Genomic DNA, 25,944 nt, shown 5'->3' with positions numbered 1-25,944 from the left:
TCGGTTAATACAATTTTGAGCTCTTTTTTTTCCTATTATTGTAGTTTTTATGAAAGTTTTAAGACATTTTTCTTAATTGTAGTCATTTTTACTAATTTTCAACTAAAAAAAGAAAAGAAAATGTTATTATTAATTCAAAAATCAAAACACATAAATATTATTAACATAATCCATAAACAAAAATTAGTAATTTCAATTCAAGTTGTTCATGCTCCATAAACAAAAAGTAAGAAATTCATGATACTTAATTTTAATATAATATATAATATCTAATTACCCATTCCCCATAATAAATAATATGATATTATTTGTCTATCTATATCTTATTTTTTATTATAAATTAAATCTTTTAATTTCAAGTTCAAGTTACTTGTACTTAACAACTTAACGGATGATTAACATATAATATAATATTAATTGAATTTATTAATTTGTTTAGGGTTGAAAGCTTGAAGCTACTGCACAAGTACACATAATTACATAACATAAACACATTATAATTATAAAACATATACAACATAATACTTAATTTTAATATTTAATCTACCTAATGTACTAATTTATTCATAAAAAAATTAATTATTAATTATTGTTAACAATTATTAACAATGATCAATTAATATTATTTCAATTATTAACTATTATTAACAATTATTAACAATTATCAATTATCAATTAACAAAACCCACCAATCAACAATTCCTTTTTATATATGAAAAAAAATAATTTCTGATGAGCTCAATAATTAATAAAATTTCCTTGATTTTATTACTAATATTTATAAATACATAATTCGTTCATTACAATAATTAAATAATAAACAATTACTAAATTACATAATAAACTATTTAGCATATATAATTAATTAATTATATAGTGTATATATACCATGAAACGAAACAGGAAACACTTAGGAAACGGGTCAAAAGGTTGAAGGCTTGAAGCTTGAAAGTGGAAGGTGGAAACCGGAAAGCTTCAAAATCGGGTTCGGGTGGAGAGGATTCGGCCTTCAAGCAGCAGATCGGTGGCCACGGCTCACGGCTGGACGGACGGGATTTCACTTGGCAGCAGATCGCGGCTTCACTTGGGAGTTGGCAGCAGCAGATCTCGGAGATGCGGGCGGCTCACGACTCACGGCTGGACGGGTTTGACTTGGCAGCAGCTGGTCGCGACTTCACTTGGCAGCAACAGATCGTGATTTCAGCAGTTGGCAGCAACAGATCGCGTCTTGTGGTGGCTGGTTGCAGACTTGCGGGTTGCGGGTTGCGGCTGCCTTGTTCAGTTGTTTCATTGTTTGTGTTTGTGTTTGTGATTTGTGAAGTTGTGGCTGACAGGCAGCGTGTGTGCTGTGCACTTGCAGCGTGTGTGTCACAGTGTCAGTGTGTGTGCTGTGCAGCTTGTGACTTGTGTGTGCTGTGCAGTGTGCAGCTTGTGGCTTCTATAGTTCTATGTGTGCAGCAGCGTATGTGACTATGTGTGTGTGGCTCAGTGGCTGGCAGCTTGTGACTTCTGTTCTAGTGTTCTGTGTGTGTGCTGTGCAGCAGCATGACAAATTCAAATTTGTTTCCCGTGACAAATTTCTTTCTTTGTTTCTTTCTCATCCTCTCTCGGTCTCTCCCCTTTTTGTTTTTTTTTTCTTTTCCTCCAAAAAGAAATTGTTCTGTTCTTAAACAATTTGTCAAATGCTCGAAATTTATCAATTGCTTGGCGTTGGGTAGATGATAAGATCTCTTTTGAATGATTAAATTGGACAAAAACAGAAAAGGGTGAGGATTGCTTCAGTCATCATTGCACTTGCAAAATGCCATCTAAGGCAACTTTATTTTCTTTATTAAAATTTAAAATGTCTCTGAGAAGAATTTTGACAGAATGGCTGCTAACTTTTTGGATTGGTTATTGGTGTGATTCGATTGCTGTTGGAGAATGGAGAGGGAAATATGCTCAATAAGGAGTACAGACACATGCCAGAAATCAAAATTTTTTTTTTTTTGGGAACCCGATCGGGTATTCGGATCGGGTCGGGTTTGACCCGAACCGATCACAACCCGATCGGGTTTGTAAGTTTCAATCCGATCGGGTTTCAATCCCGACCCGATCCGACCCGAACCCGAAATTTATCGGGTCGGGTCGGGTCGGATCGGGTAAAATGCCCACCCCTAATAACAGAATTCAAAAAAAAAAAAAAAAATGCCAGACTCCTTCAATATTTGCCAAGTACAAAAGATTGCTTTCTTTATCAAAGACTCTTTCTCGCTTAATTTATGCATCGAGTGATTTCTTCTTCATGTGTCTAAACATATACATATTTTCTGAAGACGCAAACAATAGTCTCTCTTGATTTTGATAGCTCTAACACTTGGCATTAATTTGAGCTTAGTCCACCGCAAGACCGTTGATTGACTTTTATCAAGAGTAAAATTTATATTTAAATGTTTTTTTTAGAGAAAATTAAAATTTATGTGAGTTGAGCGTGATTTATCTAAAGTAGTGCATCGGATTCATAAGAATTTTATTTTGATAGTTGTAGTGGGTCACACAATAAGATCTACTAAACTTATTAAAATGTCCTATCTTTCTTGACTGAACATACCACCTCACTATACTAAAATAATGCACACGAGCCACACAAATACTTCTTGCAATTTTTTTGTTCTAGTTGGCACAAGAGGTACAAGCTCCAAAGTATTGATATAGAGAATGCGAAATTGCTTGCTTGCAAGTGAATAGTTAGGAAATAATTTAAGGTACAACTATTTTATCTCCAACCAATTTTGACAAATATGATGAATATCCAAATCTTTAAAAACATTGTTATGTTTTGGTAGTCCATCACTCTTGTTTCTATTAAAACAAACTATCCACGGCGTGGACATCATCAAATAATTAAAAAGTTAAAAAAGTTTAATAATTTCATTGTGGAGGCTGTGAAATACAGACCCTCGTATCTTTCTAGCAATAATAATGAAATAATCACAACCCTTAAAATTATATTTACTTTACCAGATGGGATTATGGGATTGATCGAAACGCGATTAGGTTAGATTGAAACTGAATTTTGGATAAAATTTACTCTTCAAGCTATGATTTGCAGGTGAACTCGTAATCAAATTACAAGTTCTCCATCTCCCCCTTCAAGCTAAATCTTTATCGGTCAGTTGACTGGAAGCACGGGGATCCCAATCCACACCACTCACCTATTAAAGATTTATAACCGTCCATCTTCTATTAAAATCTACGGCCACTAATCTACTTTCAGAAAACAATCCCATTGGTTGCTTCTATTTTATTCGGATCATCAATATTCACCGTAGATTACTCCAGTAGAAAAAAAGAACGGTCCAGATTCAGAACTCACAGAAACAAACGCCTCACCTCATTGTCTTGTATAAATCACCATCCCCCAAACCTGTCTTCCATCGCCACATCGCCATCACTTTAAAGTTTTCCCTCTTGGTGCTGGAGAAACAAACACTTTCACAAAATGGCCCGCACGAAGCAGACAGCAAGGAAGTCCACTGGAGGAAAGGCACCACGTAAGCAGCTGGCCACCAAGGCAGCTCGGAAGTCTGCTCCGGCGACGGGAGGAGTGAAGAAACCACACCGTTTCAGGCCGGGAACAGTGGCTTTGAGAGAGATCAGGAAGTACCAGAAGAGCACTGAGCTTCTGATAAGGAAGCTTCCGTTCCAGAGGCTCGTTAGGGAAATCGCTCAGGACTTTAAGACCGATCTGAGGTTCCAAAGCAGCGCTGTCGCGGCTCTTCAAGAAGCTGCCGAGGCTTATCTGGTGGGTCTCTTTGAAGACACCAATCTCTGTGCTATTCACGCTAAGAGGGTCACCATCATGCCTAAAGATATCCAGCTTGCAAGGAGAATCAGAGGCGAGAGGGCTTGAATAATAATATGACACATGTAAATATTTTAATGGGTTGTTTTTGTTGTTAGGGTTTGCTTTTGAGATGTTGATATGTAATGGATCATTTTGGAAATCTTATGTAATGTACTGTTTTTTTTTTTTTTTTTTGGCCCTTTGGAGGTTGGGTTTAGACGTTTAGATTGTGCCTTCCAGGTGCTTGTGAAAATGTCTGTTGAATGTTAGAAGTCCTATTTTAGAAAAAATGAATTATTGGGCAGTTTCATTTGCTTAAGCAAGCTCTCTCATCGTTGAAATAAATTTTGCATATAAATAGCTCAGAAAAGAAAAGAAAATCTTCCAATAGAATGTAAACAGTAGTTTGAATTGGGAGGTCTTGGTGTTGGAATGGCAACCGGAGGCGCTTTTTCTTAGTGATTCCAAACACCAAGCGCAGGGCCTTAATGGATCAAGCTAATGAAAGCATTGTCTTCATTTTCTTGAAGTTCCAAGAGTAACTGCAAGAAGTCCTTATTACCTCCTTCAGTATTGTTCCCTGCTGCTTCTTCTTCACCTTTAACAACAGACTTTGTTTCTACACTTTCAGCAGTAGAACTTATAATATATTTGAACCATAGAGAGATCTTCTTTGTTCTCCTTTCTATACCTTGAATTAAACCATGAAAGCATCGGAAAGATGTGCAAAATATTTGGTGTTCCCATTAGCGCCATGAGCTCCGCAAGCTTAAAGTTTAGCACAGCTCCAAGTTTAGTCCCCTTGTCTCCTAATGCAAGCGTGCCAGTGCCGTCCAACAGCAGGTTCTGAATTACACACGCCAATTCCCTTCTTTTTTTTTTTTTGGGTTGTTGTTATACATGTCTCTTAATAGTATTTTTAACCCCTTGGTTTCTTAGACCATAGCAAGCATCGAGGCTTGCATTACTCATCATCTTGGCCACAAATAATTGACACAACTTTTCCCATTCGGGACCATAATTGGATCATGCTATATCGTTGGCGCCATAGGTGGCAACCGGTGCGGCGATTGTTGGGTCGCAGGGAGCGAATGTTGTGTCTTGATCACGAACCACTTGTTTAATTAGGGAAAGCGGGCACACGACTCCACATAATTTGTTTCAAGCCAGAGCTTTAAGATCAGACCATACACTCCATATTATTCCGTTGCTGCTGATATTTAAAATATAAATATTTATAGATTGTAATTCAAAAATAAATTAGTCCAACTAGCTTCTTGAAAACACAAGTACATATGATGATAGATTATGCCATTGAAAAACTAGCAACCAAGGACATTTTATTATGATTGAACTTCAAATAAAATAGAAATCTTCCAATACAATGGGAAACAATATCATCACAACCATTTTGATCTTACTTATAGAGCTCTGAATTTGGTAGTCTTGGTGTTGGAATAGCAACCAAGGGCTTCTTCTTTTTTTTTTTTTTCCTTAATGACAATCCCAAACTTTTCAGATAAGTCTAGCCTTGTGCCTGTCGGCAATTTTCACTCAAACAAGTGCAATAGCGAAGCCAGAACATACATCAACATCCTCTCACCTAGAGCAACCCCAGCAACACTTCTTTCTCCCAGAATGAAATGGCAAGTACTGAAAATTGTTACTCGAGTAATCGAATTTGATTGCAATACCATCATTCAAGAACCTCTCGGGCCGAAATTCTAAGGGATTATCCCAAAGTTGAGGGCCCCTGTGATTGCCCAAACATTTCAACATAAGAGTTGTATCGTTGGGAATGGTATAGCCACCAAGGGAAATGGAGCTGGTTTTGCACCAAGTAATTTCTTGCAACTTCCGCTGAGACAGGAAGATTACTGTCGGATTTCTTGCAACTTCAACACCCAAAAAATATTTCAATGGACCCAAATCTTTCATATAAAAACAGTCACTCAAATACATCTTGAATACCCGAATAGCTTCGTTGTTGTTTCCCGAAACAATTATATCGTCAACATACACAAGCAAAAGTAAATGTATGCTATCCCGATGCAAGGTAAAGAGAGAATAATCCGAGCTCGATTGAGCAAAGTCGTAAGTCTTCAAAACCACTGCCAACTTTGCAAACCAGCAACGGGGAGCTTGGTTTAATCCATATAATGACTTTCTTAGACGACAAACCATTCCAGATTCATTTGAGGTGAAACCAGACGGTAGGCACATGTAAACTTCTTCATTGAGGTCACCGTGTAAGAAAGCATTGTGAACATCCATCTAATGAAGCTCCCAATTCTTAGCCGCAGCAATAGCCAGAAAAGTTCGAACTGTAACAAGTTTTGCGACAGGAGCAAATGCTCTGTGTAATCAATTCCTTCAACTTGCTTGTTCCCAAGGATTACCAAGCGAGCTTTGTATCTTTCAACTGTACAGTCGGCATTGTACTTAATCTGGTACACCCAATTACAGCCTATGACACGCTTTCCAGGTGTTAGAGACACAACAGTCCATGTGTTATTATTTTCCAGTGCCTGCAATTCAGACTTCATGGCCTCACGCCATGTAGGATCTCTCACGACTTCACCAAAAGAGGCAGGCTCAGCTCCTGCAGTAATCGCTGCTAGAAAAGCACAATGTCGAGATGAGAAAATAATTACAATTCACATAATCAAGTATGGGATAAGGACTACCTGCAGGAAGTGATTGAGCGTGTGAGCATGAAGAGGGCCGCGAAGAGGGACTCAAATGCTGAACAATATGCAAGACATAATCTTTTAACTTAATCGATTGTTGCCGCTGTCTAAGATGGCGCCCCAACATCGGTTGTTGTTGCAATGATGTCTTAATAGCCTCAATGCCCCCCCTGTCGTCAGAAGCATGCTTATCAAGAGTAGGAGAAGTAGGTACAGGTGATGAAGTATTAATGGTCTCATGAACATCGCTTGTATCCTGTGAAGCAACAGGAACCGAATTTGGTGAGACAACATGAGCACTTAAATCATGTGATAAATGCTCAGCTAAAACCGGTTCATCAGGCTTAGGAGCAGGCGTGGCAGTAGCTGCTGGTTCGGTTAGAGCCTTGTAGGGAAATTCATGCTCAACGAACATTACATCTTGGGAAGTAAAGAATGAGGCACTCTCCAAATCATATAAATACCATCCCTTTTTACCAAAAAGATAACCCATGAATATACAGTGACGACTTTGACTAGCGAATTTATCACCGCGATGATCACGGTTGTAGGCATAGGCGAGGCAACCAAATGACCGAATATTTGCATAAGATGATGCCTTGCCAAATAGTCGTTCATAAGGAGTCTGTCCGTCAAGAAGAACAGAAAGTGTTCGATTGATCAAGTAGCAAGCAATTAAGACACATTCACCCCATAATTCAATTGGTAAGAAAGCCTGAAAGCGCAGAGCGCGAGCAACATTGAGAATGTGTCGATGCTTGCGTTCGACTCGACCATTTTTTTGAGAAGTACTCACACAAGGTGTCTGATAATGAATGCCATACTCAGCAAAGAAATCAGATAAATGCATAAATTCTGTCCCATTGTCTGTCCGCATGATTTTAACAAGTTTATGGAATTGTCTAGAGACCATACTCAAAAAATTGCGTAATACACGCCCAACCTCATTCTTCGCGACTAGAAGATATGTCCAAACACCGAGAGAAAAATCATCAACAATAGTTAAGAAATAATGAGCACCACAAGAACTAGTTGTGCGATAAGGTCCCCACAAGTCACAATGAATCAATTCAAAAATATCTGAAGCTTTTTTATTGCTTAAAACAAATTTATCACGACATTGTTTTGCTCAAAAGCATACATCACAATTCTGAAAACTAGACAGACAAGAGGCCGACTCAATAAAAGGGAGCAGCTGAACAACTTTAGAAGAAAGATGCCCCAATCTTCGATGCCATAAATCACAAGCTCGGTTAACAACACTAGACAGAGCGGCGGCCGAACCAATGTCCAGAAAATAATAGAGTCCCTCTCGCTGCTCACCCACTTCAATCAGCATCCTCGTAATGCGGTCCTGTATCACACATAATTGATCAGAAAATTGAATAAAACAATTGGCATCTCAAATCAGTTGCGATACGGAAATTAAATTGCAAGTTAAACTTGGCACAAATAAAACATTATTTAGTCGCAGGAGGCTAGCAAGCACAACTGTTCCTTCTTTATTTGCTATTGTCGTGTTTCCATCAGGCAGCCGAATAGAACATGGAATAACAGATACAATGTCGCATAAGATTTTTCTGTTTCCTGTCATGTGATGTGAGGCCCCAGTATCAAGAATCCACTCCATTGAATTAAGTTTACCACTGATCCGTGAGGTGTTATCTTTTTGACTGTTCAAAAGATTAAGCAATATGTTCCACTGCTCACTGTTCAAACCGCTGAGATCGCTTGCGGCAGATTCCGGGAGTTCTCCAGACGGATTGTTAGACCCTGTCGCGACTTGAGCAGCATTGGCCCAAGCAGGACCTCCACGACCACGCCCATTGTTTCTACTATTCTGTCGTGAATTGTCGCGACCATGACTTGCATTCCTCGTGGCTTTCGACCGTTCACCCCAACATTCGGGATATCCAATAAGCTGGAAACAGGAAGATGCTTCATGTCCATTCTTGTTGCAATGGGTACAAAGTATAGAAGACTTATCCCAGTTGTCATGTGATCCTTACGCGGCTTGAACGGCAAATGCTACAGGTTCACTCCGTTCTTCTTAGCACGTGTCATTGATTGAACCTGCTCCTCTTGAATGACTATGGCATAGGCATGGTTCAACTTTGGCAGCGGCTCGGTGCTTAGAATATGAGACCGCACACCACCGTACACGGCTTCATCAAGACCCATCAAGAATTAATGTAACTTTTCTTCACCTCGTTTCTTATCCCATTCCGCAACTAGATTACACGTACAATTACCGTATAGACAAGCAGGCGATTGCTCGTAGTTACTCAATTCTTCCCACAACATCTTGAGTTTCCCACAATAATTCAAAATAGTCATACCTCGCTGCTTGCAATTCGCCAACTCAGATTTGAGTTGCTGCACACGTGGTCCATTCCCAACAGAGAACCTTTCCTTGATAGCATCCCACAACAACTTAGCAACTTCTTTATTAGTCACAGTAGATCGCATGTTCGGTTTGATTGTATTCTGTATCCAGGAGACCAACATTGAATTCACCATCCACCAATCCTCCAAATCAGCCGAGTCATCAGCAGGCTATTTCACGATTCCATCAACAAAACCGAATTTCTTCTTGGCGCGCAATGCAGTCTGCATAGCCATTGCCCACTCGTCATAGTTGGTTCCTCGAAGTTGCACTTGAGTGATGATAGTTCCAGGATTATCACTGGCCGAGAGGAAGTAAGGAGACATCATTGTCTTGCCCAATCCACTTCCGCTAGCCTCTTTATCTTTTGTTTTTGTTTGAGTTTGGTCTTCCATCACGCTCTGATACCATGAAGAATTTTACGATGCAAAACGGCAACAGTTGTCTGCACTCTTATTGATCAATATTTATATGTACATAAGAATTACCCTAGTTCACAAGGAAAGGAAATCCTATCTAGCTAGGAAACATATAACAATCAATAATATATACACGTGAGTTAACAAAATGATAGTTGGAGGAATTTAATAAGTGTAAAAATAAAAAAAATAATATACCTATCCTTAATGTATACATCCAATGAGATTTTAGAGCACGCATGTGGCTTCAACCAATGAATTAAGAAATCATATTTTCATCCTTAATGAGATTTAATATGTTACACATTGCTATAGGAAAATTAAGCATTGGTAGTGTGTGTTTGATGAGTGTTTTCTTAATTGTAAATTTTTAATAAATCATATTTTCTGTTATTTTATTTTTTAATTCAAAATTATTTGATTATTGAGAATTGTAATGATGAAATATTAGATTAAAATTAAGTTAAATATCATTTTAATTTTTTTAAGAAACCTATTCTGAAACAATTTTTTAATTTACACTAAGGTGAGTTAACCTACTATATCTTTATGTGAATTTAAATATACAAAGATTTATTAACCTTTATGGAAATTGCATGAATTACATTGGCACATTTATGTCTTTCGTTCAATTTGTTGCATCCATTATATAGAGCAAAAACACTAAATCTCCTGTCGATCTCATTATTTATCCACAAATCATTTAAGTATCGGTAAGATATTTTAAAGCATGAAGCATAATAATGAACAATCATCGTGAAATAATAAGCTAAAAATAATACATAGTTATAAAATTTAGTCTTCATAGTTAAGCTGCATCGTAGCCTTGACAAAATAAATTAGTTCATGGAAATATTAAGAGAATTCATAAACATGATAAGAAATATTCAAGTAAGACAACTGGAAAAGAAAAGAAAAGAAAAATAAATTCAGGAAACTGTCTCTCTCTATTATCTGCAATTCGGCTTGTCCAAGTTGTTGCTCTTGGTTTTGCAGCTGCAATTTCTCTCTTTTCTTTTGACTTTTCTCTCGGGTTTTTCCTCCGGTTTTGTGCGGCTGCTGCCCTTCTCTCATCTCCCTCTAATTTTTCAATCAGGTGGGCTTTTTATATTAATAATGCTAGCCGCCTTTTTCGTGTATTGCAGGCTGTGACCCTTATTAAATTGAAAATCCTAGTTGCCTTCGGATTTGCTAGCCACAGACCTATGTATTGCGGAACTTATGCCAAATTCTGTTTAATTTCCAGGTGCCATCTATTGCCTTCTAGTGCTCCACGTCAGTGCATGCATAATGGTTTGTATAATTGTATCTTCGTTGATTTGTTTCAATTAAATTTCTTTATTCCTTTCTCTTTCCGACTCCTTTAAATAAATTTCTTCCTGAATATTTCAATTTAATTCCTCTTTAATATTAAAATATACCCACAATAAAAATACAAATTAATATAAAAATTAATATAATAAATTTAATTTAACATAAAATTAAGTTAGGGAGACATTAAAATAATATATAATTTATAAGTACATCACAAATAGCTTGAAAACACAAGTACATATGATGATAGATTATTCCATTGAAAAACTAGCAACTTAGTGTTGATGCTTAAATCTGCTCGCCTTTTTGACCGACCAGATTCCTTCACCAACGTTTGTGTTATCAACTGTTGCTCGAACCACTGGGGTTGAAATTGCCCTCCTTTCTCTTACTAAACCTGCGTTCACCAAAAACGGATCAGAGACTCCGGTGGTTTTGCCGGCGTAAACCCTCCGATGCCTAAGTTAGCACGAGGTATTTACGGGAAAACAGTGCAATTTAGATTCAAGAATGGTTTCTAATTTATTCGAAGTTTGTAAGAAAAAGGCCTGATTGCAATTTGGCAGCGTTTTCCCTCTTTCAATTTTTTTTGTCCCCTTCTTCATCGATTTCTCCCTCTTTTATAGCCGCCCTTTGTCCCACGTTTTCCATTTACCCTTTATCCCTCATTTTTCGGGTGGTGGCAGCCCCTCATGGGGCTCTAACTGTTACATTGTGGGCAAACGTGGGATCTCGCGTGCCCTTCGATCTGTTCTGGGAAAAGCGCAACTACCGCGATTCTGTGGGATCGTGTTCCCGCTTTCCTGGGGTATGAGTGCCAGCTCGGTATATGATTCTGGTTGGTATTCGTCTCTGGTCGGTTCATGTTTGCCCCCGTGTTCTGCTCGTACTACTTTGGCTGAGGTGATCCACGCCGGCGTGGATAGTAGCATGGCCGACCTGGTGCTTTTATTTACTTAACACCTAGGACATTTATTATATGTTTATTATGACCGAACTTGAAATAACATACAAATCTTCCAATATAATGGGACACGATACTATCACAATCACTTTATCTCACTGGTAGAGCTCTGAATTTGGTAGTCTTGGTGTTGGAATTGCAACCAAAGGTTCTTTTTTCTTAGTGACAAACCCATACTTTTCAGATAAGTCTAGCTTTGTGCCTACCGGCAATTTCCACTCAAACGAGTGCAAGAACGAAGCTAGAACAAACATCAACAACCTTTCAGCTAAAGCAATCCCCGCACACTTCCTTCTGCCAGAACCAAATGGCAAGTACTGAAAATTTTTACCGGAGTAATCAAATTTGCTCGCAATACCATCGTTCAAGAACCTCTCAGGTCGAAATTCTAAGGGATTATCCCATAGTCGAGGGTCCCTGTGGATAGCCCAAACATTCAACATAAGAGTTGTATCTTTGGGAATGGTATAGCCACCAATGCTGCTACTCTCGCTTGCCCTATGTGGTACTAATAAGGGCTGTGCAGGATGCAGACGAAATGTTTCTTTCACCACAGCATCTAAATACTTTAATTTAGGCAAGTGAAATTCTTCAACACAACTGTCCATACCCACAACTTCAGCTAATTCTTCATGAACTTTTTTCGTTACTAGTGGATGCTGCATCAACTCTGCCATAGTCCATTCCACCATCGTAGTTGTGGTGTCGGTTCCACCCGTAATTATATCCTGTTCAAAAGATTACAATTAAATTCTAATTAAAAAAAAAGGAAGAATTGAAAAACATTTCATAGTATAAGATAAAAATTGAGAATTCTGGAGGCAAAACATCACTCATGCAAATATACAGCTTTGCTTGTATAACTGTTTGTGGCTAGTTGTTTATCATACCACGAGCAAGGCCTTAAATTGGTTCATGCTAATTGAGTTAGCACTGTCTTCATTGTCTTGAAGCTCCAATAATAACTGCAAGAAGTCCTTGTTCCTTGATCCTTCAATATTGTTCCCTGCTCTTTCTTCACCTTCAATAACAAAGTCCTTGTTTCTATACTGTTCAACAGTAGAATTTATGACATCTTCAAGCCAGAGAGAAATCTTCTGTGCTCTTCTTTCTATACCTTGTATATCAAGCCATGAAAGCACCGGAAAGATATCCGAAATATTCGGTGTTCCAAGTAGCACCATGAATTCTGCAAACTTAAATTTTAGCTCAGCTCCAAGATTAGTAATCCCTTTCTCTCTTAATTCAAGCGCTTCACCCCACAGCATGTTCTTCATAACACATACCAAAGTTGAATTCGACAATTCACCAATGTCAATGGGATTGCCACTGCCATTGCCAATATTGTCCCTGTCGCTGTTATACAAATCCCTGATAGTATTTTTAACCTCTTGTTTTCTTAGAGCATAACAAGCGTCAAGGCTTGTGTTACTCATCAACTTGCCCACAAATAATTTGCGCAACTTTCTCCATTGGGAACCATAATTGGAAAGTGCAATATCATTGCCACCATAGGTGGTCACAAGTCCAGCGATCGATGGGCTGCGGTTAGAGAATGTTAGATCTTGATCATGGACCACTTGTTTAACTAGGGAAGGCGAGCTCACCACTACACACAGTTTGTTTCCAAACCAGAGCTTGAAGATCGGACCATAGACTCCAGATAAATCGTTGAATGTCTTGTGCAAGTCAGTAGTTCCGAGAAATGGGAGGTATCCGACTACAGGCAAACCACGCTGTCCCGGCGGCAGTTTAGCATTTGCTTTACTTGATTTGTTCACATTCCATGCGAAATAGACCACGGCGACTACAGCAACTAAACAAGTGATAATTGCAGTCTCTTTGCGGCTCGCATCATCGACCCACAAAGCCATTTTCGTATATTTAGTCTCAGTGTTTCAGAATGAATTTTAACAAGACAAATGATGAGAGGATAATTTTTAATGGCACTGTCACAGCTAAGCTGGTGTATTAATCGTGTAAATGTAGATAAGATTCGAGTGGTCAGGATCCTGTCATGCGATATGTGGATTCTATATCCCACAAATTCAATCAACCTATTAACTGTTTCCCGTCGGTAGCAGTTAGAAAATCACATCAAACACTTTCATCAATGTATAGTGACAAATTTTATTACAGTAAACAGATGTCGAAATCATTGATCAACTAATAATTTGATCACGACAGATGTCACTGTATGGGATATCTTTGATTGATATATCCACCCAACGAGCACACAAAAAATTTGAGCTCTGTCAAGAACACCCTCCAGCTCTTCTAAACTGCCGCCCCATCCAAAAAAAAAAAACAGCTGATACAGTGATAGATATTGTGCATGGAGTAAATAATTATCTAAATTTGGGAAAAAAGAAATTTACAGAGATTTAGATTCATGGATTTATTGGCCTTCACACAATTTGCAAGGATTAGGAGGAAAGATAAAAAAGAAAGCGAACCATGATTTCCTCAAAGATCTCTGAGCCTTCTGAGTTACCAAAGCAGCGCCGTCGCATCTCTTCAAGAAGCTTGTGAAAAGTTCAAAGATTTTTTGAATTCTTTGTTGGGTTTTAGATTGTGCCTTCCAGAAGCTTGTGAAAATGTTCGTTGAATGTTTAAAGATTTGTTTTTGAAAAATTGAATTAATTGGACAGTTCATTTGCTTTAAGCAAGTTGTTTTAGAACTCTCTCCATGTTCAAAATCCAATTTACTTATAAATTTATTATTTGACACCTAAGCTTAGATATAATTGTAGTCCAAATATTGGAGTAAACGTCTCTCCTTTTAGAAAGTGTAGAATAGATCAAAAAATTAGTTGGTATAAAAATTTTGGTCTATGCTTTGTAAAATTTTGGATTTTAGATTTTTTGGGAGATTTTGGGTTGTAGATGTATATAAATTTAAAATCTTGTAAGAAATTTAAAGTATATATATTTTAGATTGCAATTCAAAAATAAATAAATAGCTCGAAAACACGAGTATGATAATAGATTTTGCCATTGAAAAAATAACAACCTGAAGACCTTTATTAATATGCTTATTATGATTGACCTTGAAATAACATACAAATCTTCCAATACAGTGGGACACAATACCATCACAACCATTTGTCTTATTGGTAGAGCTCTGAATTGGGTAGTCTTGGTGTTGGAATAGCTACCAAAGGCTCCTTTTTCTTAATCAAAATCCCAAACTTTTCAGATAAGTCTAGCTTTGTGCCTGCCGGTAATTTCCAATCAAATGAGTGCAGCAGTGAAGCCAGAACAAACATCAGCATCCTCTCTGCCAGAGCAATCCCTGCACACATCCTTCTGCCAGAACCAAACGGCAAGTACTGAAAATTGTTACCCGAGTAATCAAATTTGCTCGCAATACCATCATTCAAAAACTTCTCTGGTCCAAATTCTAAGGGGTTATCCCAAATTTGAGGATCTCTGTGGATTGCCCAAACATTCAATATAATCGTTGTATCTTTAGGAACAGTATAGCCACCAATGCTGCTACTTTGGCTTGCCCTACGTGGTACTAAATAGGGCACAGAATGCAGCCGAAATGTTTCTTTCACCACAGCATCTAAGTACTTTAATTTGGGCAAGTGAAATTCTTCAACACAGCTGTCCATGCCCACAACTTGAGCTAATTCCTCTTGAACCTTCTTCATTACTCGTGGATTGTGCATCAACTCTGTCATTGTCCATTCCACCGTTGTAGTTGTTGTGTCGGTTCCACCAGAAATTATGTCCTGTTAAAACGATAACAATAAAATTCTAATTAAAAATAAGTTAAAACACATAACTTATACAGCTGCGCTTGTACAACAGTTTGTGGCAGTGGCACAACATACCACGAGCAAGGCCTTCAATTGGATCGTGCTAATTGATGAAGCACTGTCCTCATTTTCCTGAAGCTCCAAGAGTAACTGTAAGAAGTCTTTATTCCTTCCTTCAATATTGTTCCCTGCTCCTCCCTCGCCTTCGACAACAGAGACCTTGTTTCTGTACTGTTCAACAGCAGAATCGATAAAATTTTCAAACCATAGAGAAATCTTCTTTGTTCTCTTCTCTATACCTTGTATATCAAGCCATGAAAGCACGGGAATGATATCCGAAATATTCGGTGTTCCCATTAGCACCACGAGTTCTGCTAGCTTAAACTTTATCTCAGCCCCAAGGTTACTGATCCCTTTCTCTCTTAATTCAAGAGCTTCACCCCATAGCATGTTCTGTATAACACATACAAAAGTTGAGATCGACAACTCACCAACATCTATGGGCTTGCCAATGCCGGTTTTGTTGTTATTATACAAATCCCTGATAATATTTTTAACCTCTTGTTTTCTTAGAGCATAACAAGCGTCAAGACTTGCGTTACTCATCAACTTGCCCATAAATAATTTGCGCAACTTTCTCCATTCAGGACCATAATTGGAAAATAAAATATCATTGCCACCAAAGGAGGCCACGAGTCCAGCGATCGGTGGGTCGCGGTTAGCGAATGTTATATCTTGATCACGAACCACTTGTTTAACTAGGGAAGGCGAGCTCACCACTACACACAATTTGTTGCCAAGCCAGAGCTTGAAGATTGGACCATACGCACCAGCTAATTCCGTGAATGTCTTGTGCAAGTCAGTAGTTCCGAGAAACGGGAGGTATCCGATTACAGGCAAGCCGCGAGGTCCTGGTGGCAGTTTAGCATTTGCTTTCCTTGATTTTTTCACATTCCATGCGAAATAAGCCACGGCAAGCACAGAAACTAAACAAGTGATAATTGCACTCTCATTGCTGCTGGCATCATCGACCCTCAAAGCCATATTCGATTGTTTAGTTTTAGTGTTTCAGAATGAATTTTAACGAAATATATGACGAGGGGATAATTTGTATTGCAATTGTCGTGCCTAAGCTCGTGAATTAATCGCGTAAAAGTAGATAGGGTTCCAGTGGTCAGCATTCTGTCATGAGATACGTGGAATCTTTACCACACATATTCAATCAACCTATTAACTGTTTTCCGGTCGGAAGCAATTACAAATCTCATCAGACATTTAGATTAATGTAGAGTAGTGACAAATTGTATCACAGTAGCGAAATCATAGATTTTACTAATAATTAGATCACGACAAATATCACTGCATGGGGATTTACTAAAAATTAGATCACGACAAATATCACTGCATGGGGATATCTATGATAGAGATGTCTCCCAACGTGTCCGTAATAAATTTGAGATCTGTCAAGAACAGCCTTCTGCTGTTTTCAATTAGATTTCAATTACCGCTCCCTCCACGCAATCAGCTCATACAAATATTATCTATGATTGAATTATTATCTCGAATTGAGTAAAACAAAAAATTTAAAGAACTCTAGATTCATCGATATATTAGCCTTCACACAATATGGAAGGACTCTTTTTGGCGCCGGGGGCGGGGGGGGGGGGGGGGGGGGGGGGGGGGCGGCGCCGAAGCATCATTTCCTCAAAGATCTCTGTGGTTAATGAAATGGCATAAGTTTTTAGTTTGTAGCACAAGATAAAAAATTTCGAGAGAGAGAATCATCTTCCTTTAAAAATATTAAAATGGTTTAAATTTTAATGCATTTATTTTAATAATATGTTTTTATTTATTATATATATATATATATATATATATATATATATATATATATAATAGGATTTAAAATATTAAAATGGTTTTTAAATATTGAAACTATTTTAAAATGTATATACTATTACATTTATTTTAATGTTATATTTTTATTTATTATAAAACATTAGAGTCAATTTTTTAGGGATAATAGAAGTAAAGGGTATTATGGTCAAAAGGGGTCTTGGTGTCTCTTTTTGGAAAGTTGGGGATATTGATGGCCATTTCCCCAACCTTTTAAGAATCCTATTTTGAAACATTTTTTTTTTAATTACATGAGACTAACGCTCATATTACAACTCATATTTAATTAGATTAGTATATTGATATTTACAATCAGACAATTACTGAGACTAATTTACAAATCTTATATAGTACAATTCAAATTTTAACCCTCTCTAATATTTGAGGGACGTCCAATCCACCCACATTTCGAAAGGGAGAGAACTATTTTCACTCAAATTGAAGAAGAAAATTAACCCCCACAATACGTTGTGGGGGCTCAAACCCATGACCTCAAAATTGTGACGCTTGGGTTCTAACCACTAGGCTTATTTTGAAACAATTTTTAAATCTTGACTAAGGTGAAATACAATGAATGAGTTTTGCTGGTTGAAAAATGATTGTTATTTGCCGAGTGATTGTTTTGGCAAGGACTCATCAAACGGCACTAATTCGGAGTTGAAAAATATGACCGTTAGTCTTTTCAAGGCGCCAGTTTTTTGATTCATTCATTGTTAATAGAGCTTCATTAATCAGCCGTCATCTTTGTAAACAAACAAGAAATTACTTGTCGCCAAGAATTGAAAAATGGAAGCCAAAGCCGTGGTTCCAAGGCAACCCAGGGTTTTTTGTGGGTTATTTTTTCTCTTTTATTGGCTATGATTTTTTTGATTTTTGAGTCTTTAATGGTATTGCAATTTTGATTATCATGAAACCCAAAGGTATCATGACCTGAACACCCCCCCCCCCCCCCCCCCCCAACAATAGTTTATATGTTTGGATTTTATGGGTAAGTGATTGTTTAAATGGCTGTGATGTGTTTCTAGGTACCATTTCTTTTTAATTCCTTATAATTTTATTATTAAGTTATTGTTAATAATCTCTTGTTCGCCTTTGATTGGATAATGTGTATCATTTATTTTTTGTCTCTTAGTAGGCGCATAATTTTTAATTTATACTCCGCAAAATTTTGAGTCGTAGATATTTTTTTTTAATGCTCAATAAAACTTTGGCTTGAACTCTAGGTTGAATGTATATTAATTTAGAATTTCAGAAGATTTTAACGATAGATTAAGCTATTGAAAAAAAGAGAAAAATAAAAAAACAATAGAGGACATATGATTCATATATTATATTACAGTGCAGAATGTTTCTTTCACCACAGCATCTAAATATTTTAACTTAGGTAGGTGAAATTCTTCAACATGGCTGTCGATGGCCACGGCCCGATTTAGTTCTACCTGTACATTCTCTATTACTTGTGGATGCTGTATCAATTATGCCATTGTCCATTCCACCATTATAGTTGTGGTGTTGGTTCCACCCTAAATTATATCCTGTTAAGAAAATTACAATAAAATTCCAATTAAAAAAAAAAGCCACAAATAATTATATAATCACCAGAAACGGTCGTAATATGCCAAACTCAGTTTCTGTAACTGTCTGTGGCTAGTTGCGCAAACATTCCACGAGCAAGCTCTTAAATTGCGTCATGCTAATTGATGAAGCATTGTCTTCTTTACCTTGAAGCTCCAAGAGTAACTGCACCAAGTCCTTATTCCTTCCTGTTGTGAGCGGAATGCGGAATCAAGCGTACCAAATAATTATAGAAGAATAAAAGATACAAGAATTTAACGTGGTTCGGTAATTAAACCTACATCCACGGAGGCAAGAAAGAATAATTGTTTATTTAACAATTAATAGAGTACAATATTTGAGTAACGAATCTCAGTTCCCAGAAACCTAAATATACCCAGTACTCTCACACTCTGCAGAAAAGATAAATTCCCCAGATACACTTCTCTCACTTCTCTCAAAAGCTTAAAAACTTATAAGCTTAACAATTTTGGGATGCAATGAAATGACGAAAGGCTATCTATTTATAGGCTTGAAGCTAGAACTATTCCACCTAACCCAAGTACTATTCCACCTAACCCAAGCACTATTCCACCTAACCCATGCAAATATGTCAATGGTGTCCATTTGGCAAATTTGACAAATTTGCCAACTTTTCATTTTTTTCTTCAATTGTTTGGTAGCTCTTTGAAAAATTGCATACTTTCTTGAATTTGCATGCCACGTGTATGATTTTTCAACAATTCTCCACCTAGGCAAAATTTGTCCAAATCTGAGCCGACTACCAATGAACCATCATCCCCAAAAGTGGCTACATCTCTGTGACTGCCTACGTACCCAAAATTTGGGATCAAGCCAACTGTAGTTCAAAATTCCCTAAGGACATAACTTAACACAATCGAATGATTTGAATTAGTTTCAAGCAATGTTGAAACTTAACTCCAGAAACTACCTTCGTCAACATATCTGATAGATTATCTTTGGTATCAATCTTTCTCAACAACACAACATCGCTCTCGATAATCTCCCTCACATAATGATATTTCACATCTATGTGCTTCGTCCGAGCGTGATATGTTTGATTCTTCGCAAGGAATATCGCACTTTAATTATCACAGAAGACCGTAATGTTCTCCTGGATTACTCCCAAATCACCTAACAAACCTTTCAACCAGATAGCTTCTTTTATAACTTCAGTTGCTGCCATATACTCTGCTTCCGTAGTGGACAGAGCAATTGTCGATTGTAGAATCGACCTCCAGCTAACCGGACCTCCACCCAATGTGAATACGTAGCCCGTTGTTGATCTTCACGTGTCAAGGTCTCCAGTAAAATCAGAATCACAATACCCAACACATTGTTGACCACAATCCTTCTTGAATAATAACCCAACATCAACTGTCCCATACAGATATCGGAGAATCCACTTTACCGCAAGCCATTGATTTTTACCAGGATTGTGCATGTATCTACTAACCATGCTCACTGCTTGAGATATATCGGGCCTTGTGCATACCATAGCATACATAAGACTACCCACATCACTAGCATATGGAACACGAGCCATATAATCGCGCTCCTCTTGAGATTTAGGATATGAAGAAGAGCTTAATTTGAAATGAGGAGCTAGAGGTGTACATACCGGTTTAGTTTTGTCATCCATACCGAATCTTTCTAGCACTTTCTTCAAATAAGACTTTTGAGTCAACCATACGCTCCCATTCTTCTTGTCTCTACGAATCTCCATCCCAAGTATTCTCTTTGCATCACCTAAGTCTTTCATCTCGAACTCAGAAGCCAACTGCTTCTTTAATCTTTCGATTTCATCTCTATTCTTTGAAGCTATAAGCATATCGTCGACATAGAGTAACAAATAAATGAAAGCTCCATCTAGTAGTCTTCTAAAGTAAACACAATGATCGTGTTCACTTCTGGTGAATTTCTGCCCTTGTATAAATTGATCAAATCTTTTGTACCACTGCCTTGGCGACTGCTTCAGTCCGTACAAAAATTTAATCAATCTACATACATGATTCTCCTTTCCAACAACTTTGAAACCACAAGGCTGAATCATATAGATTTCCTCCTCCAAATCTCCATGTAAGAACGCCATCTTAACATCCAATTGAGACAACTCTAACTCATATTCTGCAACTAAGGCAAGCAGGATACGAATGGAAGTATGTTTTACAACTGGAGAGAAAACTTCATTGTAGTCAATACCTTCCTTTTGAGCAAAACCTTTTGCCACGAGCCTTGCCTTATATCGAGGAGTTGATTGATTTGGAGATCCTTGCTTTTTAGTGTAGACCCATTTATTCCCAATAGCCTTTTTCCCCTTTGGTAACTTTACAAGTTCCCAAGTCTGGTTTTGATGGAGAGATTTTATCTCTTCCTCCATGGCTAACTTCCACTGATCACTTTCACTGCTGCGTAATGCTTCACCGAAAGTGTTGGGGATGTCATCATCAATAACTGGAAGTGCATAAGCTACCACCATATCTTTAGTAAGCCATCCGGGTTTCTTTATCTCTCTTCTTGGCCTCCTTGTTGCTATAAAATCATCATTATCTACATTATCAATTATTTCTTCATTTTGTGGGACATCAGAAGAAACAACCTCTTCTTCAACTCTAGGTGTCACCTCTATAGTTGAACCCTTCTTTGATGTAGAACTAACTGGTACATATAGAGTTACATCAAACTCCACCCGCTGCAATACCTCTTTGGTCTTGTTCTCTACCTGCAGAGAACTTGAAGCTTTCATCATTGAAGCTTTCATCATTGAAGCTTCATCAAATGAAACATCTCTGCTACACACAAACATTTAGTCTTCGAGATCCCAAAGCTTGAAGCCCTTTACTCCACCTTTGAATCCCACAAAGATAGCTTTTCTAGCACGAGGATCTAGTTTACCATCTTTGACATGATAATAAGCTGGACACTCGAATATACGAAGGGAATCATAGTCTTGTGCATGCTTTCCAGACCACATTTCCATAAGAGTTTTACCTCCAATTGCAGCAGAAGGCAACCGGTTTATCAAGTGACTTGCGTAGCTCACAGCTTCAGCCCAAAACTTTTTATCTAAACCAGCATTAGATAACATACACCGTACCTTCTCCAGAAAAGTACGATTCATACGCTTAGCCACACCATTTTGCTGCAGAGTATGTCTCACAGTGAAATGTCTTTTAATACCCTCATTCTGGCATACTTACAAGAATGGATAAGAAGTATATTCACCCCCATTATCAGATCGTAATACTTTGATCTTTCTGCCAGTTTGAGTCTCCACCAATTTCTTCCATTTTACGAAAATCTCTAGAACCTCATCCTTTACTCGCATGGTGTACACCCACACACGTTTAGAGAAATCATCAACAAATGTAACAAAATAATGGCTTCCACCAATTGATGCAGTCTTGGTTGGTCCCCATACATCACTGTGAACATATTCAAGGATCTCACGAGTATCGTGATTAGCCGTACCAAACTTGACCCTTGTTTTCTTGCTTACTACACAATGCTCACAGAAATTTAATTTACAGGTTTTGGTACCTTTTAAGAGTCCATGCCTCATCAGAGTTTGCAAAGACTTCTCTCCAGAATGTCCCAGTCGTACATGCCATAGCTTGGTGGTGTCACTGTGCGCCTCAACAACATTTGCTTCATCAGTTGTACCTCCCTTCAAATAGTACAGATTGTGACGCCGAACCCCTTGCAGAATCACCATAGCCCCAAGTGTAAACTTCATTGTGCCATCTTCAATGGTAACCTTGAAGCCTTTAGCTTCCAAAGCACCCACAAAAATTAGATTTTTCTTTAAAGCTGGAACAAATCTAACCTCTTTGAGTTCTCTGACCATTCCATCAAACATTTTGAGCCGAATTGTTCCTATTCCCATTGTGTGACAATGTTGATCATTCCCCATCACAACTGCACCGGATTCCAGATTACGAAAATCCGTAAACCATTCCTTAATATGACACAAATGATAAGTTGCTCCAGTATCAAGTATCCACTCGCTCGAACTAGCCATGTATGCTGCAGGAGTAATACTTAGTGAATAATCAGAGCCCTCATCTTTCCGTGCCATGTTTGCTGCTGCTGGTTTCTTCCCATCTCTCTTTTGAGCCTTTGGACAATCTTTCCTCCAATGGCCCTTTTCATGACAAAAGGCACAAGAATTTAACGTGGTTCGGTAATTAAACCTACATCCACGGAGGCAAGAAAGAATAATTGTTTATTTAACAATTAATAGAGTACAATATTTGAGTTACGAATCTCACTTCCCAGAAATCTAAATATACCCAGTACTCTCACACTCTGCAGGAAAGATAAATTTCCCAGACACGCTTCTCTCACTTTTCTCAAAAGCTTAGAAACTTATAAGCTTAACAATTTTGGGATACAATGAAATGAAGAAATGCTCTCTATTTATAGGCTTGAAGCTAGAACTATTCCACCTAACCCATGCAAATATGTAAATGGTGTCCATTTGGCAAATTTGACAAATTTGCCAACTTTTCATTTTTTCTTCAATTGTTTGGTAGCTCTTTGAAAAATTGCATGCTTTCTTGAATTTGCATGCCATGTGCATGATTTTTCAACACTTCCTTCAATATTGTTCCCTGCTGCTGCTGCTTCTTCACCTTTGACAATAGAGACGTTGTTTCTATAGCGTTCAGCAGTAGAATTGATAATATTTAAAACCATAGAGAAATCTTCTTTGCTATCCTCTGAAAACCTTGTATATTAAACCATGAAAGCACTGGAAAGATATCCAAAATATTCGGTGTTCCCTCTAGCACCGTGAGTTCTGCAAGCTTAAATCTTAGCCCAGCCCCAATATTAGTAAATCCATTTCTTTGTTATTTCAAGCGTTTCACCCCACAGCATGTTCTGAATCGCACTTACCAAGGTTGAAACTGACAATTCACCAATGTCAATGGGCTTGCCAATTGTGTTGTTGTTATAAAAATCCCAGATAGAATTTTTAACCTCTTGTTTTCTTAGACCATAACAACCGTCAAGGCTTACATTACTGATCTTCTGGTACTCAAAAAACTTGTGCAACTTTCTCCATTTGGAACCATAATAGGACCACGCAATACATTGGCACCATACGTGATCAAAAGTCCACAAAAGTTTTACAAAAATTTTAGTTGTTTGGCTATCAATGAGAGATTTTATTAAAAATTATAAACTAAAAATTATAATATTTTCAAAGCATAGAAAAATCTTCTTTGTTCTCCTTTTTATACCATGAATTAAACCAGCATCGGAAAACATTACCATTAGCAAGATGATCTCTACAAGCTTATATTTTAGCTCAGCCCTAAGATTGGTCCCCTCGTCTCCTAACGCAAGCATGCTAGCGTCAACCCACAGCGGGTTCTGAATAAAACATACTAAAGTTGACAATGCCAATTTATATATATATATATATTAACCTCTTGTTTTCTTAGACCATAACAAGCATCAAGGCTTGCGTTACTTGTCATCTTGCCTACACATGATTTGCTCAATTTTTTCGGTTGTTGTTTTATATATATCTCTGATAGTATTTTTAACCTCTTGTTTTCTTAGACCATAACAAGCATCAAGGCTTGCGTTACTTATCATCTTGCCCAGAAATAATTTGCGCAACGTTTTCGATTGGGGACCATAATTGGACCGTGCAATATCGTTGGCACTATAGGTGGCAAACAATGTAGCGATTGTTGGGTGGTCGGAAGCAAATGTTGTGTCTTGATCACGAACCACTTGTATAATTACTAGGTCATAAGATATGTGGAATCTATATCCCACAAATTCAATCACCTATTAAGGGTGCATTTGAGATTGAGGTTGGGCAGCTGTAACTTAAAAGCTACAGCAAAGTGTTTGGTAAACACTAGTTGCTGTGGATTGAAAGCTATGTTGATGTGATTTTTCACTTGTATCATAAAAAATATATTATATCTTTAATAATTTTGTCAAAATTATTATTTGAAAATTATATTTACTATATATTACTAACTTTTATTTCATAATTATAATTTTTTTCTTTTACAGCAGTTGTAGCTTAAAAACTACAACACCTCAATCCCAAATGCAACCTAACTGTTTCCCATCGGTAGCAGTTAGAAAATCACATCAAATACTTACATCAATGTATAGTGACAAATTTTATTACAGTAAACAGATGTCGAAATCATTGATCTACTAATAATTTGATCACGACAAATGTCACTGTACGGGATATCTTTGATGGATATATCCACCCAACGAGCACACAACAAATTTGAGCTCTGTCAAGAACACCCTCCAGCTCTTCTAAACTGCCTCCCCCTCCAAAAATAAATAAATAAATAAATAAAAACAGCTAATACAGTGATAGATATTGTGCATGGAGAAAATAATTATCCAAATTTGGGCAAAAAAAATTTACAGAGATTTAGATTCATGGATATATTGGCCTTCACACAATTTGAAAGGATTAGGAAGAAAGATAAAAAAGAAAGCGAACCATGATTTCCTCAAAGATCTCTGAGCCTTCTGAGTTACCAAAGCAGCGACGTCGCATCTCTTCAAGAAGCTTGTGAAAAGTTCAAAGATTTTTTGTATTCTTTGTTGGGTTTTACATTGTGCTTTCCAGGAGCTTGTGAAAATGTCCGTTGAATGTTTAAAGATTTGTTTTTGAAAAATTGAATTAATTGGACAGTTCATTTGCTTTAAGCAAGTTGTTTTAGAACTCTCTCCATGTTCAAAATCCAATTTACTTATAAATTTATTATTTGGCACCTAAGCTTAGATATAATTGTAGTCCAAATATTGGAGTAAACATCTCTCTTTTTAGAAAGTGTAGAATAAATCAAAAAATTAGTTGGTATAAAAATTTGGTCTATGCTTTGTAAAATTTTGGATTTTAGAATTTTTGGGAGATTTTGGGTTGAAGATGTATATAAATTTAAAATCTTGTAAGAAATTTAAAGTACATATATTTCAGATTGCAATTCAAAAATAAATCAATAGCTCCAAAACACGAGTATGATGATAGATTGTGCCAGTGAAAAAATAACAACCTGAAGACATTTATTAATATGCTTATTATGATTGAACTTGAAATAACATACAAATCTT

General features: G+C 37.4%; 3 protein-coding genes across 3 annotated transcripts; 1 reads left to right on the top strand and 2 right to left on the bottom strand.

Annotated features, from left to right (window-relative positions):
• The first annotated feature begins 3,393 nt into the window (after nucleotides 1–3,393).
• Nucleotides 3,394–4,016, top strand: LOC102624198 (histone H3.2). Its single transcript, XM_006493595.4, has one exon. The coding sequence runs from the start codon at nucleotides 3,482–3,484 to the stop codon at nucleotides 3,890–3,892; it is 411 nt and encodes a 136-aa protein (XP_006493658.1). The 5' UTR covers nucleotides 3,394–3,481; the 3' UTR covers nucleotides 3,893–4,016.
• A 6,801-nt stretch (nucleotides 4,017–10,817) lies between these two features.
• LOC112496323 (flavonoid 3'-monooxygenase CYP75B137-like) lies at nucleotides 10,818–14,002 on the bottom strand. Its single transcript, XM_025093648.2, has 2 exons — nucleotides 12,490–14,002; nucleotides 10,818–12,327 (listed from the first exon to the last, which is right to left on the bottom strand). Exons 1-2 carry the CDS (start codon nucleotides 13,471–13,473, stop codon nucleotides 11,695–11,697), a joined length of 1,617 nt encoding a protein of 538 aa, XP_024949416.1. The 5' UTR covers nucleotides 13,474–14,002; the 3' UTR covers nucleotides 10,818–11,694.
• A 594-nt stretch (nucleotides 14,003–14,596) lies between these two features.
• On the bottom strand, nucleotides 14,597–16,446 carry LOC102631446 (flavonoid 3'-monooxygenase CYP75B137-like). The gene is made up of 2 exons (XM_025093638.2): nucleotides 15,442–16,446; nucleotides 14,597–15,339 (listed from the first exon to the last, which is right to left on the bottom strand). The coding sequence occupies exons 1-2, from the start codon at nucleotides 16,408–16,410 to the stop codon at nucleotides 14,710–14,712; spliced, it is 1,599 nt and encodes a 532-aa protein (XP_024949406.2). The 5' UTR covers nucleotides 16,411–16,446; the 3' UTR covers nucleotides 14,597–14,709.
• Between the last annotated feature and the right edge of the window lie 9,498 nt (nucleotides 16,447–25,944).

This window comes from Citrus sinensis, chromosome 2, assembly GCF_022201045.2.
Source record: "Citrus sinensis cultivar Valencia sweet orange chromosome 2, DVS_A1.0, whole genome shotgun sequence".
Taxonomy (NCBI): Eukaryota; Viridiplantae; Streptophyta; class Magnoliopsida; order Sapindales; family Rutaceae; genus Citrus; species Citrus sinensis.
Note: the sequence above shows the minus strand (reverse complement) of the source record. Positions and strands in the feature narration are given on the sequence as shown.